This window comes from Ixodes scapularis, unplaced genomic scaffold (genome assembly GCF_016920785.2).
Source record: "Ixodes scapularis isolate PalLabHiFi unplaced genomic scaffold, ASM1692078v2 PGA_scaffold0__279_contigs__length_252992795, whole genome shotgun sequence".
NCBI classification, from domain to species: domain Eukaryota; kingdom Metazoa; phylum Arthropoda; class Arachnida; order Ixodida; family Ixodidae; genus Ixodes; species Ixodes scapularis.
The window spans coordinates 194,014,751-194,030,040 of record NW_024609835.1 but is presented as its reverse complement, the minus strand read 5'-3'; the positions used below and the strand labels follow the sequence as shown (position 1 = coordinate 194,030,040).

Sequence of the window (15,290 nt, the reverse complement as noted above, 5' to 3'; positions counted from 1 at the left end):
CCGAGTCAATGGGCACTTCTCCACCACAATATTTATCGCCGTGTAATCACCAATTTGATCCATCAAAAATCTTGAGGCTGTAGCCTATAGCACATCCATTCTGGATCTGCAAAGCTTATGCTGTAGACATGCATCATCACATGAGCATGTTTCTTATCAATCTTAAACGTAAAACGCTAGTTATGTAACGAAATTCCAATATCATCACATTTTTAGCAAATTGAATGGTCCCACCTGTCACAGTGTTAGCTTTGGAAGTAAACCAATTCACAATACCATCAGTGGCATATATCGTGCCAAGCACAAGTGCCGCATGTGGCACAAAAATGTCCTAGCTAGGGAAGCAAACTTAATCGATCGTGTTGATTAAAGCACTTAAGTACGGGAGAAATTATCAATCAAAGAAGGTCACTCGAAAGGGAAGTTTTCTCGCTCAACGAACATGACTTTTTATTGGGCTTTCCGCAATGTAAGACCGAAGATATTCACTCCGTAATCGGCACAGAGGCATTTGCTTAGCAGTCGGGTCGTGCGTGCTAAAAACAACAAAAACAAAGGTGGATTAGAAACGCGATAGATTCGCCTTTGCACGGAGTATTTACACTCAAAATCGTGTCAACATAAATCGACTATGGCCCACCTTGCTAGCAGGAATCTTAAAATTTATCCGTGTAGTCGTCACACCCGCGCACCAACCGAAAGCGTTACTGGCGTTGCTGGAAGCCCCTCCGCCGTCAACTTTGAGTCGCTGTTGAGTCTGAAGAACTGCTCTATGAGGTTCATATCCAGCCACTGAGCACATACACAAGCACAGGAAATAATATTCCGTTCCAAGTACAAGCGAAGAACCCGGGGCGGAAAGCCCTGAATGCCAAACGACCTGCGTCGGGCGACGGCGACTGACTGCGTAGCACTGCGTAGTACACAGGTTGCGCGTTGCGCTTCTTCGACGCCTGCATCGCTGCGGCGGGTGGTCGTAGCTAGTCGTAGCAGATGTTGTCACCTCTGTTGCTCGTACCGGAACACTAGAGCCGCGTAATATTGTTGCTGTCGAAGTTTATAAGCCTACGTTCGCGGCCAACGCATTCGCACAAAGCCAACGCCCAGCGAACCTATCCCCCTCGTTCTCATTCGGCGACCGGCCGCCAGGGCGGTGACACCGTCGCTGAAACTCCTCAATAACTTCGAAGGGCAGGGGAACCTTCTCACGAGGACGTTGAAGACACTCAACACCGGAGCCACCAAAGCAATCGCACAAACCGTCGCCATGTTTGCTTCTTCTTCGTCACTCGCGGCGCGGTCAACTCGTCGCGAGATGTTTTCTGGCTCGGCTAGATGAAAACCAACAGCGGCAAAGTGGCGTATGGACACACGGCTCTCACATTACGGGCACTATACTCACATACCGCGGTTAACAGGACCGATGCCGGCGAAACGGCAGTCGGCACACCAGCGAAGAAGCCCTCAACGGGAACCGGCGGCGCAGGCCGACGCAGCCCCCCCTCCCCGTGAGCGTCTGGGTTCGAGATTATTGTTCGCTTTTGCTCCTTGCGGTCGAGGCTAAAAAGACCGCCGATTTTTGAGCTACCTCAACTAACTATATTTTCTGACTCCCAGGCCTTTACCCTTTCTGGAATGCTATTTAATATAGTGAAATTCATAATAGTTATTGCGAAATCGGCAAATGAAAATGATGCAAAAACAGACATTCAAATATACCCGCCCTTTTCAGGGCCGTGACGTCAGTGGAAGTTCAGCTTGCCAGTCGGGCGAGCAGTCTAAAAAATAGAATATGCCAATTATTTGTTCCGTGCTGGAGCGCGGGGACTGGAGCGAGCTTCCAAGGCATTCATTTGACACCATGAAACTGCTTCAAATCAGTTGGGAACAAATTCTACAGTCCAAAGAGTGAACCCCTGCACTTCCAATGGGATCGGTGGCCGAGTGGGCTGAAGCGCGCACCCAGCTCGACGCGCGTGGAGCGAAAGCTCGCGCTGCAGAACCCAGGGATCCTGGGTTCGAGCCCCACCCCTGCCCGTTTCGATCTGGATGAGCATCGTACCGGCGTGCGGTCGTGTATCACTACTGCGTGAGCACGTTAAAGACCCCAGGTTAGCAGTTGTACTGCACTGGCAAAATTGCTCTTCTACAGTGTAAACCAGTGTCGCCCCTACTGGCAGACCAACCTTACACTGTATAAACACTAAACGTCCAATTTGACTTTGATTTTTCCAATGACGTCACTTTTTCATTGTTGCCAGTAGAGACTTTCAGTTTGAAAAACACGGTGAGGACCAAAATTGTAAATTCAATAACTTAGTGAAAAGAAATTATTTTGATCTAATATTTGGTATACTATTTTGGCGATGTTGTTTGGCGAGTTCAGCAAAATTTCGAGCAAATCGGGGACCATAAAGAAATCGGCGGAGTGCCCCTATAAGCGGAACTGGCCACCCTAATCATAAAAATGATTTTTTTTTTTTTTTTTTTAAGCGCAGCTTTTAGGCGCTTGTTTCCGGGTTGAGCGGTATTCCCGTCGGCGTGATCGCGTTAAATTTAAAGGGAAAATTGACGTCACGTGACCTCAATGCCAATTCGATTCCCCGCTAAATTTAGCGGGGAAACTGACGTCACATTACTTGTTGTCACGTAGCCTGTGAACAAATTCAGTTTCTCCGCTAGATTTAGAGGGAAAAATTGACATCTCATGAGGAGGAAGGGGGAAGATGGGAGAAGAGGAGGATTAGTAGGGAGGAGGGGGAGTATGGAAGGAGGGGAGAGGATGAGCAAAGGGGGGAAAACGAGAACCCGTGAAGGAGAAAAGGAGGAGTGGCATACCCTCTCCCCCTCAAGAACTGCTCTCATTTCGCGTTAAAAATTTGTAAGCATATTTTTCTTTTTTTTTTCAGATACGTCATTGGCTTGTTAATATTTATTGACAAAAAGGACTGGGCGTGCTGTTCGGTCGAAAAAATCGTGCATGCATTTATTCTACATCTTTTCCGAATTTGAAAGAGCGACACTCGGATATCAACCTACCGCTTCAGTGAGGAAGTAATGTGTGTTGTAGTAGCGCATTTTTACTATCCAGCCAGCTAGTCATTCCAACGCCAAGCAAGCCCGATGGTTCCAGGCCCTGAACTAGCGCCACCAAAAAGCAAACAGTCGCGAGCCTTTTTTTTTTTTTTTTTTCTCCATGTCAGTTTTTTTGGGGGGTGGGGGGGGGGGGGGGGGCGGGGGGGTGCGTATAGAACCACCGGATGAGAGTGTTGCGCAATGAGACTTTCGGAGGCCATGAGCTCTACAAGCCCGATCAGTTCTATAAAACATCCGTGTTAAAATCCCCTAGAAAAGACACGCATCACGACTAGGCGTCCTTTGTAAAAGAATCCGTCAGTTCGACTCGAGTTTCCTGATGACAGGCCTGAGCGGCCTCACTGGACTGTCCTGGATCCAAATTACGTCGACATGCTTGTCCACCGGAGCCCAGCGTCCGTTCCCGAAGACCTGCACCGCGTCGCAATTCATGGGCACTTTCCGCAGCAACTCCAGCGTGAAGGGGTCCATGCGGAGTCCTTGCACGTCCACGTCTGCGTCGCAGACGGGGCATCGCCACGAGGGCCGAACAGTGGCTTCGTTCAGCCTCAAGTAGGCCAAGGCGTCGAAGCACTGTTTGTGCCGACAGTCGGCGCCGCGGCAGGGTGCGAAGAGCCTCGCCCTTTTTAGCGGACAGATCAGCGACACCGTATCGCACTCCACTGTGGCGTCTGGGTCCTCCTTGACATTCGCGACGGCGAACTGAGTCTTGGCGGCAGACACGTCATCGATGCCGCAGCCACTGTCAGCTATAGAAGCGAGCAGGCCGGGTTCTTGGGTCCTGTCTACCACGATGACTTCAAGGCGCAGGTCCTCGGGAATGGCATGGCTTATGATGATGAAGAAGTTGATGGCCGCCTTCACGTACCGGCTTACGTTGATGGTCTTGAGCGGTACGTCGAAGAACGTATCCGTGTTGACCGTCAGAGTTATCTTGAACGGCGTCGCGGGCTTGGCGGACGAGATGAAACGCAGGAGCACTCGTCTCCTGTCGCTGTCGCCGTCCAAGTCTCGCTGCTCAAGTTGGCAACTGAAGGACATGCTGCCGTAAACGGTCGCGACCCACCGTACCTCGCGGCTGCTTAAAACTTGGTAAAACGGCTTAAGAAACTGAGCGTCTTCATAATTCGTGTTGAGCATAGCCGAGCTGTACTGCTCCCTGTCGCTTCTAAACTGACTATGTGTTATCGCTGGAAAAATTTCGCGCGAGAACCAGGGGCGTGCCGGACTCACAAATTACCGGCCGGCACAAGATCCCTTCGCGGGCTTTTGAGGGAAAGTGGAATGATATACTTCGTTTCACCTTCAGTTCAGGCGCAGCCGAGCTTATATGAACAATCAGACAGCGTGAAAAGTACAGCCTCATGGTGTTCGTCACGTTTCTGTACGTGTTCTATCATCGCTGAACAAATCATAAACAGAAAAGGACTAATGACTCGCGCTTTTCACACTTTGATTTGCCCATCACCTCGTAGCGTCGGCTGCGTGACTTAAGCTGAAACGAAATATACTGCGTTTGAATTTTACAAACTGCATATAGCGCAGTGGGACACGAGAGAACTCGCCGATGAGGGTAAGAAGGAACGCGGTTTTCGTCGTGGAAATCCCAAAATAAAGGCGGACTAATTTTCTGTTATTTCCTCGCGAAAGCTTTTTGATACAATTGTGATCCACTCGGGGAAAAAAACGGCTCCGACCGCGTCGTAGCTGAACACTCCTCACTCATTAGCTACGAGCAAGCGTTATGTTCCTGTCGGTTTAAGAATTGATAACCGTCAGCGAATATTCGAGTTTGCGTTCGCCGTACGTCATGCTTTGACATTTTCTTGCTCGTTCATTGTCTAGAAAGCAGACTCTGACCACCGCGCTTGTTGCGAATATGTGCTCACAGCGCTTTGAACATCATTCAACAAAATGATGAGTTGGGCCAGTTGGTTCATTTCATTTTTCATTACACACTAAACGCGCCAAAAATACGAGGACACAAAAGAAAGACTGTCGTCAACGCAAGGCGCTTTGTGTTGTCGTCAATCTTTATTTTGTGGCCCTGTCCTTTTGGCCCTTTTAGTTCGTAGTGAACATTATTCACCCAGGCGAGTAGATCCTATGCAGATCGGTGGCCCGAACCAACAACACCTACAACGCGCCGAGAAAGTGAAGGAGACGAGAGCGCGTGGGGTCACCAGAACGCCGAGCTCTGATTGGAACGATTAGTGGGTAGACCCGAAGCTAGCAGCCTTTGTCTCCACTACGCACATCATAGAACGCGGAACGCGGGCGTCCGGCTTTTGGCTCTCGCATTCGAACGCGTTCGACGACTGCAGTGGAGACAGACATCTAGCTTTAGATCTACCCACTAATCGTAATTGAGAGTTTGAATACATAAAACCTCAAAGTCAAAAGAAACGAAAATCTAATTTTGTCTATTGAGAAATTATAGATAAGCCTTTTTTTTTTTCCTAAAAAAAAAAATCGTTTTGGGCTATTCTGGCGTTTATCACGACTGAAATATCGGTGAAATGTAAAGATATAATTGGCTTACCAATTCTTCACTTCATTCGGCCCAAATAAGCGCACAGTGACACAAAATATTGTTTAAAGGGACACTGACAGGGTATTTATGCTCGCCAAGATTTTTATTTGTACACGACATATAAGAGCCAAACTACTTAGAAAACAATTCGCGGCTCGAAATTCGTTATCTTTCCGCCTGAAAACCACCGATCGAGAACTGGCGGCTTGAGTCGCGCTCACTCTCTCCTCCGTTGTCACGTGCCGTTTTCTACGGTTTAGAGCAGGGGTGACGAAGCTGCGGCTCGCGAACTGCATGCGGCTGTTCGCGTGTTAAAGTTCGGCTCGCAACTCCCTCCCCTCCCCCCCCCCCCCCCCCCCCTTCCCGCACTTCCCCAAAAAGAGAAATGGAACGGGTTTTAAATCCAAAGATAGGTTGCGATTTGGTAGTCTCGTGCTACTGCTACCTTACGTACAGTTGGACTGTTTTTGACTCGGATAGGTTGAAAATGGTTCGAGTTTCGTATATTGTTCTAGACAAATGTTGCCCGGTCTTAGGCCGGGTCAGCCTGGCCACCCCTGGTTTAGAGTCTCGACACAGCCACCAAAGATAATCAAAAGTAGCGGGTCATCGAAGGCACACGCACAATATTAAAATAGAAAAGAAATTTGATATCCATTTGTTGTGGCTTTTAAAATACTCCAAATACCTTGATTTGGGAGAAGAAAAGAAAAGCAACGCAGTCACGTGCCTTCTGCTAACTCTCTCCTCCTCTGCAGGTCTTCTTCCTCCCCAGTCCAGTTTCGGTTTCGAGCAGTTGCGTTTTTTTACTTCATTAAAAATAGACGTGACGCTGTAGCAAAAAATTGATTGGGTAGTCTTCTGACACCATGATAAATCGCCTGGCGAAAAATAACAAATAAAATTGGGGGTGTGAGTGTCCCTTTAAAGGAATACTACTACAACGAAATTTTGGCGCTCATTAAAGGAGCAGCATCACAACGAACATACCAATATCTTGTAAAAAAAAGTCACGAAAAGGAATTTTAAAACGAATTAAACGATCAGCAAAGAGCACCTGGTGGATGTCGCTAACGCCTCGCTTGTAATGCCCGTGGACGCCGGAAGTATATCGTGAGTGGGGGGGCTAAAGCCATGTTCCTTTTTGTCGTTTTTTGTATGATCTACTATTTTTTTTTTTTTTTTTACTAAAAAGAATTTAAATATTACGATCTGAGTTTCGTTTGAGAGAAAACACTATCCTAGCGGGTTCGTTTTTGTTCCTTTCACTATACTTCGTTTCAGCTTCGGTCCGAGCGCGGCCAATGTTATGAGCCGAAGGGCCAATCAAACAGCGAAAGAGGCACAACGTCATGGCGTGCTCTCTGCAGTTGATAGGACCAGCCGGTATTCGCCGTCTCTATGTGCGTGCTTTTCCGCCGGCTAGTCCTATCAAGCGCAGAGAGCGCGCCATGACGCTGCGCTTTTTGCGCTCTTCGATTGGCCCTTCGGCTCACAACATCGGCCGCGCTCGGACCGAAGCTGAAATGAAGTATAGGTCCTGTGCGGTTTCTATTTTCTGCATGAGAAAACAATTTTCTTACGCAGTGCTCCTAATTGCTAAATACTGTATATCATCAAGAAGGAACTGTACATAATAAGTTTTCAGAGATCAGTTCTTTATTGATGGTCCACAAATTAGGAAAGCGAGGAAACAAGCAGTGTGATTGAATTGACGCATTTACACAAACGGAACTCATGATGAGCTAAGAAGAACTGCGGAATATCTTACCTTGAGAATCTCCGCTTCCTAGGCATGTACGCTTTGGGGCTGGTAGGAAGAAGCTGGTGATCTTCTTTGAATGGCCAGACATTGCATGTAATGCTGGAGTCGAAGAGACACTGACTGACGCTGACTGCATACGCCTCTGACGGGTTGAACCCTCCCGATGTCGTTGGGAGGGTAGGATCAGCCCCGATGATCTTGGAGCTTGGTGGCGGGCACGTTGTTGAATGATGCTCTGACTCGCTGCTTCTCGTAAACTTCAACGTTTATCTAAACGCATTCAACTTGGACGACCACCTCTCTGGTTCCGAGTCTAAGACGAACTCCGCTAATTTCATTTCTCGCTTTTCGCATCACAACTCTAACTTTCCCTCGCTCTCGAAGGACGAGCCAATAATTTCAAACCTGAAGATCATCACGTGCTCTCGACCGGACCAGTCGCCGGCAAGGACATCTTGAGACCTTCCTAAACGAAAACAACCGTCAAAGCTCGTGAAATATGACAGAAAGCGTCCGGTCCGAGGCGACAATCTGGCGCCACACATGTCTCGTCGCAGTATCCCCCACGCTACGACAACAGCAACGCTCTAGAGGCCCCCATACTAAGCCCCAGTTGGCCCCCGCACGCCACTCCCCGGCCTTGCCACGGGCAGATCGGGTCCAGCTTGCTCTAAACCCTCGTAGCCGCCGTGCTGATTTACGACGGACATTGGATTAAAAAAAAAAAAAAAAAAAAAAGCGCACTCTTGAAATTAATTGTTCTTGTCTAAAATCTCTACGTGCGACAAGACTATGCCTTGCTGCTCCGTGGCTTGCACCTAACATGGACGCACGTGATGCCTTCGTGACGAGCGCCTGGCTGGCGTTATATCCCCGAACTATTCTTATGAGGGCAAGGGGGCTGAGCCCCCCCCCCCCCCCATAAGAATACTTGGGGGGGCTCTGGCCCCCCCTGCCCCCCCTCTTCCGGCGTCCCTGTAAGACTAGGAACCTTGACAGCTAGTGACGGAGGTTGTCTCGCCTCCGGCCACGACGAGAGAAGAGGGGAGGAACTCCCCTTTTCCCGAGAATGCCTTTTGTGTGTCGCAGAAGTCGCCATTGTCCCCCTACAAGATTATAGATTAACCCGTCACCCAAATTCGTATAAAAGCAGCCGCTTCGGTGGCTGGAACGACTAGGCCATCCTCTCGACGTCAGCCTCGCCATAGCTTTGCTCGTCCCGAGACGATCTACGTCACGATTGCGTTGGATGTCACGTGCTCTCCGCTGGGCCTTCTCCGAGCGCTTGCCAGAGTGGGCCGTTTATAACGAAAAATACAGCCACCAGGCTCGAAATACAAACGTGCGATTGTGGATCATATTCAACCTATTTTTGAACACGACGGGAATATCTCAAATTTCGTTGAAGTATCCCTTTAAGTGTACATGCAAAGTGAGAGAAAGCAGTTTTCGATTTTTCGTGATTTACGCTTCAACCACCTTGAGACATTTCTGTAGTGAATCCTAGCACGATACGTTAACCCGATTTATGCAGACCGTTTAAAGTGGGACCGAAGCTTTAGTGTCCACGCTGTATTTTGGAGTTGACTGATCGGGAGGACTCCAACGCATGAAATGTTCTCCTCTAAACATACTCAGCTGGCCTTTGAGAAGCGTCATCCGTTCTTTTGCCGTACACACACAAAAAAAATAATAATAAAAAAAGCGGAGAATTATTATGGTTAATCACCCTGCCGTAACCCATATTTTGTGGCGTGCGGCGATAGCATTCCCGCCCGCTGTGATTACCTATTTATAGGCCTAGACTGTCGGCCTTTAACCGAAAAACATCCGCCGGTGGTAAAAATATCAAATTGGACAAAACGATTTCTGGGAATCTTTGATCCGAGAGGACAAACACATGTAGGGTGACGTGCACCTTCCTGTTAGCGAAATGCGGGACGTCCGTGGCCGGCGGTGGCGGGGTGGGGGGGTAGAGGAAATTTATAAACACGTACACAACGAGCCGAGGCTCTGCTAACGTATTTATTATCCTGTACTGCTTAAAGACCTGCTAATTGTATTGCAGCAATTAAGCTCAAATAATTTCCACTACCAGTGATATTTTTAATGCCAAACATGTAATAAATGCGTCAAAGTTTAGGACATAAAAATTTACTGTATCATAACTCACTGCATCAAATGTAAATAAACAGTAAATGTTTTTCGGGTCATTGTTCCCAGTCAACGCTTGCTTTTACCAACATGGTCCTACAGAATTTTTTTTTCCCATTATGCTTTTTTCCGATCGTTGTGAGTGTGGCTGTTTTTACTAAAAACAAATCCACAACAACCCTTCCACATTGACATAGCAACAAGAAAATAATTATAATATTTTGTATTTAAACTTTTGGCGAGATATTTTTCTTACAATATTTTCCACCAAAAGGAGAGAGAGGCACAACGGTGCATGCGCGTCGGTTCTCCTGCAAGAACCACGGTCGATCCCCGCAATGCTTGGATAGAAAATGGCATACCGCTGCGATTCACATGATTACCAGTGACCTCGGCGCTTCCCTCTGCCCCGTTGATCCGCAGTACCACGAGTTGCAGAGTAAATTTGACGACAGCGTGAAATGCGGGACATTTTGAAGATTTCGGAATTTCTCGCGGGACAGTCCCGCGAATCGCGGGACGGGTGGTCACCCTAAACACATGACCACAAACACTGGTGCAGACACCGCCTGCAAAACCAACGCGGCGATGCTAGCCAAAGCTGGACGCGCCGGTGCGATGGCGACGCTGAAAGCGGGAAGCGGTCGCGAACCCGTGGTTCAAGCTCAAGCCCATGATTATAAATTTTTTTTCACAAGCGTAGCGGAGCGAGACGGGGGGTGTTCACGCGTAGCGTGGTCTGTTTGAAAGCCCAGCTTGAATCTCTAGAAGAGGCGCCTTCGAGCTCTTACTCTGTCGTCGGTTAGCAGACGATATTTGGGAAATCGAGTCAGCTGGTGCTGGTTGCAGACACTGCATTCGCGTACAGTATACATTGTTGCCATGGTCAGTGCTGTGATTGGCCCGAGTCACTTAGGAGCACGTTTTGGAGCAGCAAGGAGACCTTTTTGAGCAGACACACACTTCATTTCCAATCCTACCGGCCTAACTAAATGATGTCGACTACTTTGCCTTGCGACTAACATGCAACCTTTTATTAGCATCCATTGCACGGCAGGTTTGATTCCCTCAAAAAGACAACTAGCTATCTTGTTTCAGAAAGAAACCCCGGCCACAGCAACAAGACGCTGACTGACAAGAACTGTCTGAACTGCAGTGGATTGTTGCTTCAGGTATGGAGTCAGTGGTAAACCAAACATTTTCTATGGAAGTGAGAACAGAACAATATTAAGCACCTGAATCAACATTTCATTAAGTTCTAAGGTTGCAATAAAACTGCAATTCTTAAAAAGAACAGATTTGTTGTTTGATTATAAACACTAGTGCCATTTCATATGTAGAACTTTGTGAGAACAAAAATCTGCTTTTGAACGATAAATAGGACGAAAATAACCCCTGGAGAAGGGAAACAAGGGGGGCAAAGGACAAACACAAATCTCCAAACACTGCTAGGTGACTGGTGTGCGACCGAAAGAATTCGCCAGGTCCTGGTATCGAACCTAGGACCTCTCCCATTTCCAGTGAAGCGCTCTACCAACTGAGCTAACCAAGAGTTAGACGTCAGTAGAGCAAACGGGTTCTATCAGCCACCTTTGCATTAACTGCATTATCATGACCTTAAAATGCAGGCCGGTTCAATCCTGTTGGTGTTATGACTGGTAGCAGCTGATAAAACCCATTTGCTCTACTGACGTCCAACTCTTGGTTAGCTCAGTTGGTAGAGCACTTCACTGGAGATGGGAGAGGTCCTAGGTTCGATACCAGGACCTGGCGAATTCTTTCGGTCGCACACCAGTCACCTAGCAGTGTTTGGAGAATTGTGTTTGTCCTTTGCTCCCCTTGTTTCCCTTCTCCAGGGGTTATTTTCGTCATTCTTGTCCAGCTTGCTTGCACATTTGCAGTATTTGCATAATAGTGATGAATATGTATCCTTACGATGCAGCCAAACTCTATTAAAATTATTAAAGTTTCTACCCACTGCCCCAGCTCATTTAATTTTCTCCATTCACTGTGTCATCACACAGATGAAACCTGCATAAAGTTGGTAGCTATACAAGAGCAGACATAAAAATAAACGTAAAGAACAGTCCCTATAAACATCCTCACAATATTCAATCCTCCCAATACCCATAGTTCTAGGATCACCCCAAAAAATTTCTAGAGGAACCTTGTGCTTTCTGCTTTCTGTAAGCTCACCGTTTCACCATTTTCAGCTTTTATTTGCATATACGACTACTTGGGACCAACACCTGCTGTTATAAGATTCAAAACACTAACACACTGGCAGTTTTAAATAAAATGAGAACAAGCACACCGCCTTTGCCCTGTAGCACAATTCACTAGGCTCAACAGGCCTAGAAACAAATATCTCTCAATACGGTAGTTTTTGGCTTTCCTGCCGATTTTTATAGCAGTGTTATAAGAAAACACCCGTGTTATAGAGGTATTGTCTTACAGCTGGAAGCCCCGAGCTCGTAGCCTTATTGTTGGCAGTTGCTCCTATTGAGCAAGAGTTTGTGCAGCCGAGGCACTCCCCTTGAGCATAAAGATAGCACTTGTAGCCTAGAAGTGCTATTTTCATTCCATCCGATTTACATGAGAAAGGGCCGAGAACCAATTATTCGGACAAAGTAATACTTCGTCAAAAAAAAAAAAAGCAGAATAGTGCAAAATGCGCAAGCACAATATACGAGCCAAGTTCCTTTTCTAGCGAAAATGAATCAACGTTATAAAGTTATTTATGGCGGATGTGGTGCTCAAGGCACAGGATGCTTGCGGGCAGTGTTTTAGAGTCACAAGCCGCATGTTCAAAACACCGGCCTACCCCCCCCCCCCCCCCCCTCCCTTCTCTTGCCCAGTATCAAACTGCCCAATAAAAACTTACTCCAGCATGCACAGGACTTTAAACAATTTAAGGAACTTAAAAAAGAAATGGTGTAATACCTAGGACCAGCATTTCATTATTACCTTAAAACCCAGCACCAGAATAAAACTCTTCATACAAGGGATCAAAAATGTCATTTTATTTAACATTCATCTCATTTGAAAACAACTCCTTGATATCACAGGAATTTCTAGATGAAATGGTTGAAAAACTGGCACACCTGTTTCTCAAATACACAACTTGAAACATGAATGAGTGTGACTTGTGATGAGAGTGCTCAGATGCAGAGCATCAATAAAAACTTCTATTGACTGTTGCTTGCAGCTCTAGAGAAGACTCCTACATGGATCCTCTTCCAATACCTGTAAAAGCAAAACATTGAGTCTAAAATTGCTATTCGTTAAGAACAAAAAATTAGGACTTTTGTGAAACTGGAAAGAAAAAAATAAATGCCTTTCTTACATGTTGCTTTTACACTTAATGTGCCATTCAAATTGTTTGCAACCCCATTTGTAATTAGTGTTATTCAATATTATATCCAAGCAAACAAATTTTGGCATGTTCAATTACCTTTTTCTTTTAATTGCACCATTTTTTTTTACAGCTAAAAAGAGTTTTACACAAAAGTGGCTTTTGTGGTTGAAAGTTTGTGCAGCCTCCTAAAGGTCTATTCACACGATGCATCTTGTTGGCGAATCTTGTGTCGCGAAACTAGGTTTCGGGAAACAGATTCGCCGTCTGAATGTGACCAAAAAAGTGGCACGCCTCAGAAAAAAGTGGCACGTGTTCCTCGCTACTGGAGCAATTTTTAGCTGAAACCTCAGCGAGGCCTGTCAATCAGCCGAAGGAGAAACGCGGACGCTGCCAAAGGCCGCTCGACTTCGCTATGACGTCTGACCTTCGAGGAGGAGCAAGCTTTTGGAGGAGTCCGATTTTTGGCTGATTCCGTATCAGAGCCAAAGCCGAAAGCAAACAAACAAACATGGCGAGCGACAAGCGGAGAAGCGGTGCGTGCGGGCGATGAGTCTTGGTCCTAATCGGTTGCACGTGTGTGAACGGCACTTTAGCAGTACGGGTTGGTGGCGCGGTGCAGATCCATGAGCAGTCGGGACGAGTGCAAGCACCGCATATAAACATGATGGCTGGGGATAACTTTATCAGCAGTGCAAACATGTCCGAAATGCTTCGAGATCACCCGCCTGTTCTTTGACATTCGCGGTCTTTCCCGGGTTTGGCAGGACTAGTGAACCCAGTGAGCCGAATCTGACGAAGTTCATTGCGTGGTATTAATAAAACGGACTGTCTCTTCACACTGTGCGTACTTCATATCATTTTTGACGCAAAACGCTTGGTATTCCCGGTACATATGACAAGGCTTGGCGGAATTCTCGTGAGACAATACGTCACAGGTTTCGCGCGTGAAACTTCATGTGTGAACATGCAGATTTCACGAAATCTCGGTTTCAGGAAACTGTGGCGCAATAAAAAGATGCATCGTTTGAATAAGCCTTAAGTTTGTATGCTTAATCTACCCAGCCAATTACAATGAAGTAGCACAAATATGAGTATTAAAAATAGACTCTTTAAGCAAACACAAGCTTGAGCATCATTTTCAAGTACTTCAGTTATGTTTCAGGCGTGAGCCTTGAAACTAGGATTTCTGGAGTTAGATCACACCAAAAGCGAAATAGGAGTATGCCTCATATAATGTCCTTGAATGAGAAAATCAACCTGTTAGACCATGGTTTCTTTTATGCTGCTAAGTGTGTTCCGGCATCTCGCCGCAGCGGGGCGCCTGTCACCTGGCTCTCCTCTCATCCGTTGTCTACCGCTCTACCTTTTTACATTTGGCGACCGCGTCTCATGGCGATGTGCCAGGCTTTGTCAGCATAGAAGAGGCTTTGTCCCAGCTCACGTCTCCAGCAAATGTGGTCAGAACAAAACGAGCAAATCGTTTTGAGCTAATGGCGAGGCACATACACGACAAAACAATCGACGCGTGTAAAAATATAAGACTGCTTGTGCATAATTAATACACCGGGGATTTCGGAAGTCAATTCCAGATATTTTAATGTGATCAAATTTATATGACGGGCCGGCCCTTTTGTTGTGCCTGTGTTTGGCTCTTCATAGATTCCCAGAAAAACAAGATGACATGATAAATGCGGGTTTCCAAAACCTTATTTTGAAGAATTAAATACCACACAAATTAAAACAAATAAACTCTTAATTTCTTTTGCTAAAGTGTCCCATTCAGGCAACTTTGTTTATTTTGACCAAAACCATATGAAATTAGAAAAAAAAAATTTACACTCAGGTGTAGATATTGAGTTTGGTAAACCCAAAGTAGGACTGGTGCGGGAGTCTTACACTTAATAAAGTAATACCAAGGTTAAAATTAACAAGCAGCATTATATGATAAGAATTAATTTTAATACGAGTACAGTGATAAATTCAGTGACTGGCCAGACAAAGATTCTGGGTCTGTGGATAGCTTTTGCACAGGGTGTGGATAGCCACCTCCTCTCAGAGACAATCTTATTTTCTACGAATACAAGAAAGTGTTTTGCAAAGGTAAGGTCCAGTTTGTTGTATGCACATGTTTTCCTATTTCATATAAATATTTCATTGGGAACAGAAGAAATAGGCATGACAGCTTTATGACTGTCCTTATCTAAACACACCCAAAAATAGAAGTGCCAATGATGTCCTCACTGTTGAGTAATACATAGGAACAAAAACCCAACTCGCATGCAGTGGTGCTGGACTCCGACAAATAATGACAAAAGAATATTGTGCAAAGAAGCAGTCGGCAAATGCTGAGTACTGATCTACTGGAGGCCCTGCATTTATCCCAA

At 46.3% G+C, this 15,290-nt stretch overlaps 2 protein-coding genes across 2 annotated transcripts in view; both read right to left on the bottom strand.

Annotated features, from left to right (window-relative positions):
- Nucleotides 1–3,393: 3,393 nt before the first annotated feature.
- On the bottom strand, nucleotides 3,394–4,363 carry LOC121837921 (E3 SUMO-protein ligase PIAS1-like). Its single transcript, XM_042293802.1, has one exon. It carries the CDS (start codon nucleotides 4,234–4,236, stop codon nucleotides 3,394–3,396), a length of 843 nt encoding a protein of 280 aa, XP_042149736.1. The 5' UTR covers nucleotides 4,237–4,363.
- An 8,186-nt stretch (nucleotides 4,364–12,549) lies between these two features.
- Nucleotides 12,550–15,290, bottom strand: part of LOC120850568 (protein maelstrom homolog) — a 70,145-nt gene continuing 67,404 nt past the window's right edge. The window contains exon 14 of the mRNA XM_040223099.3: nucleotides 12,550–12,794. Within this exon, the coding sequence (XP_040079033.1) occupies nucleotides 12,772–12,794 (23 nt within the window). The 3' untranslated portion in view covers nucleotides 12,550–12,771. The remainder of the gene's footprint in view (nucleotides 12,795–15,290) is intronic.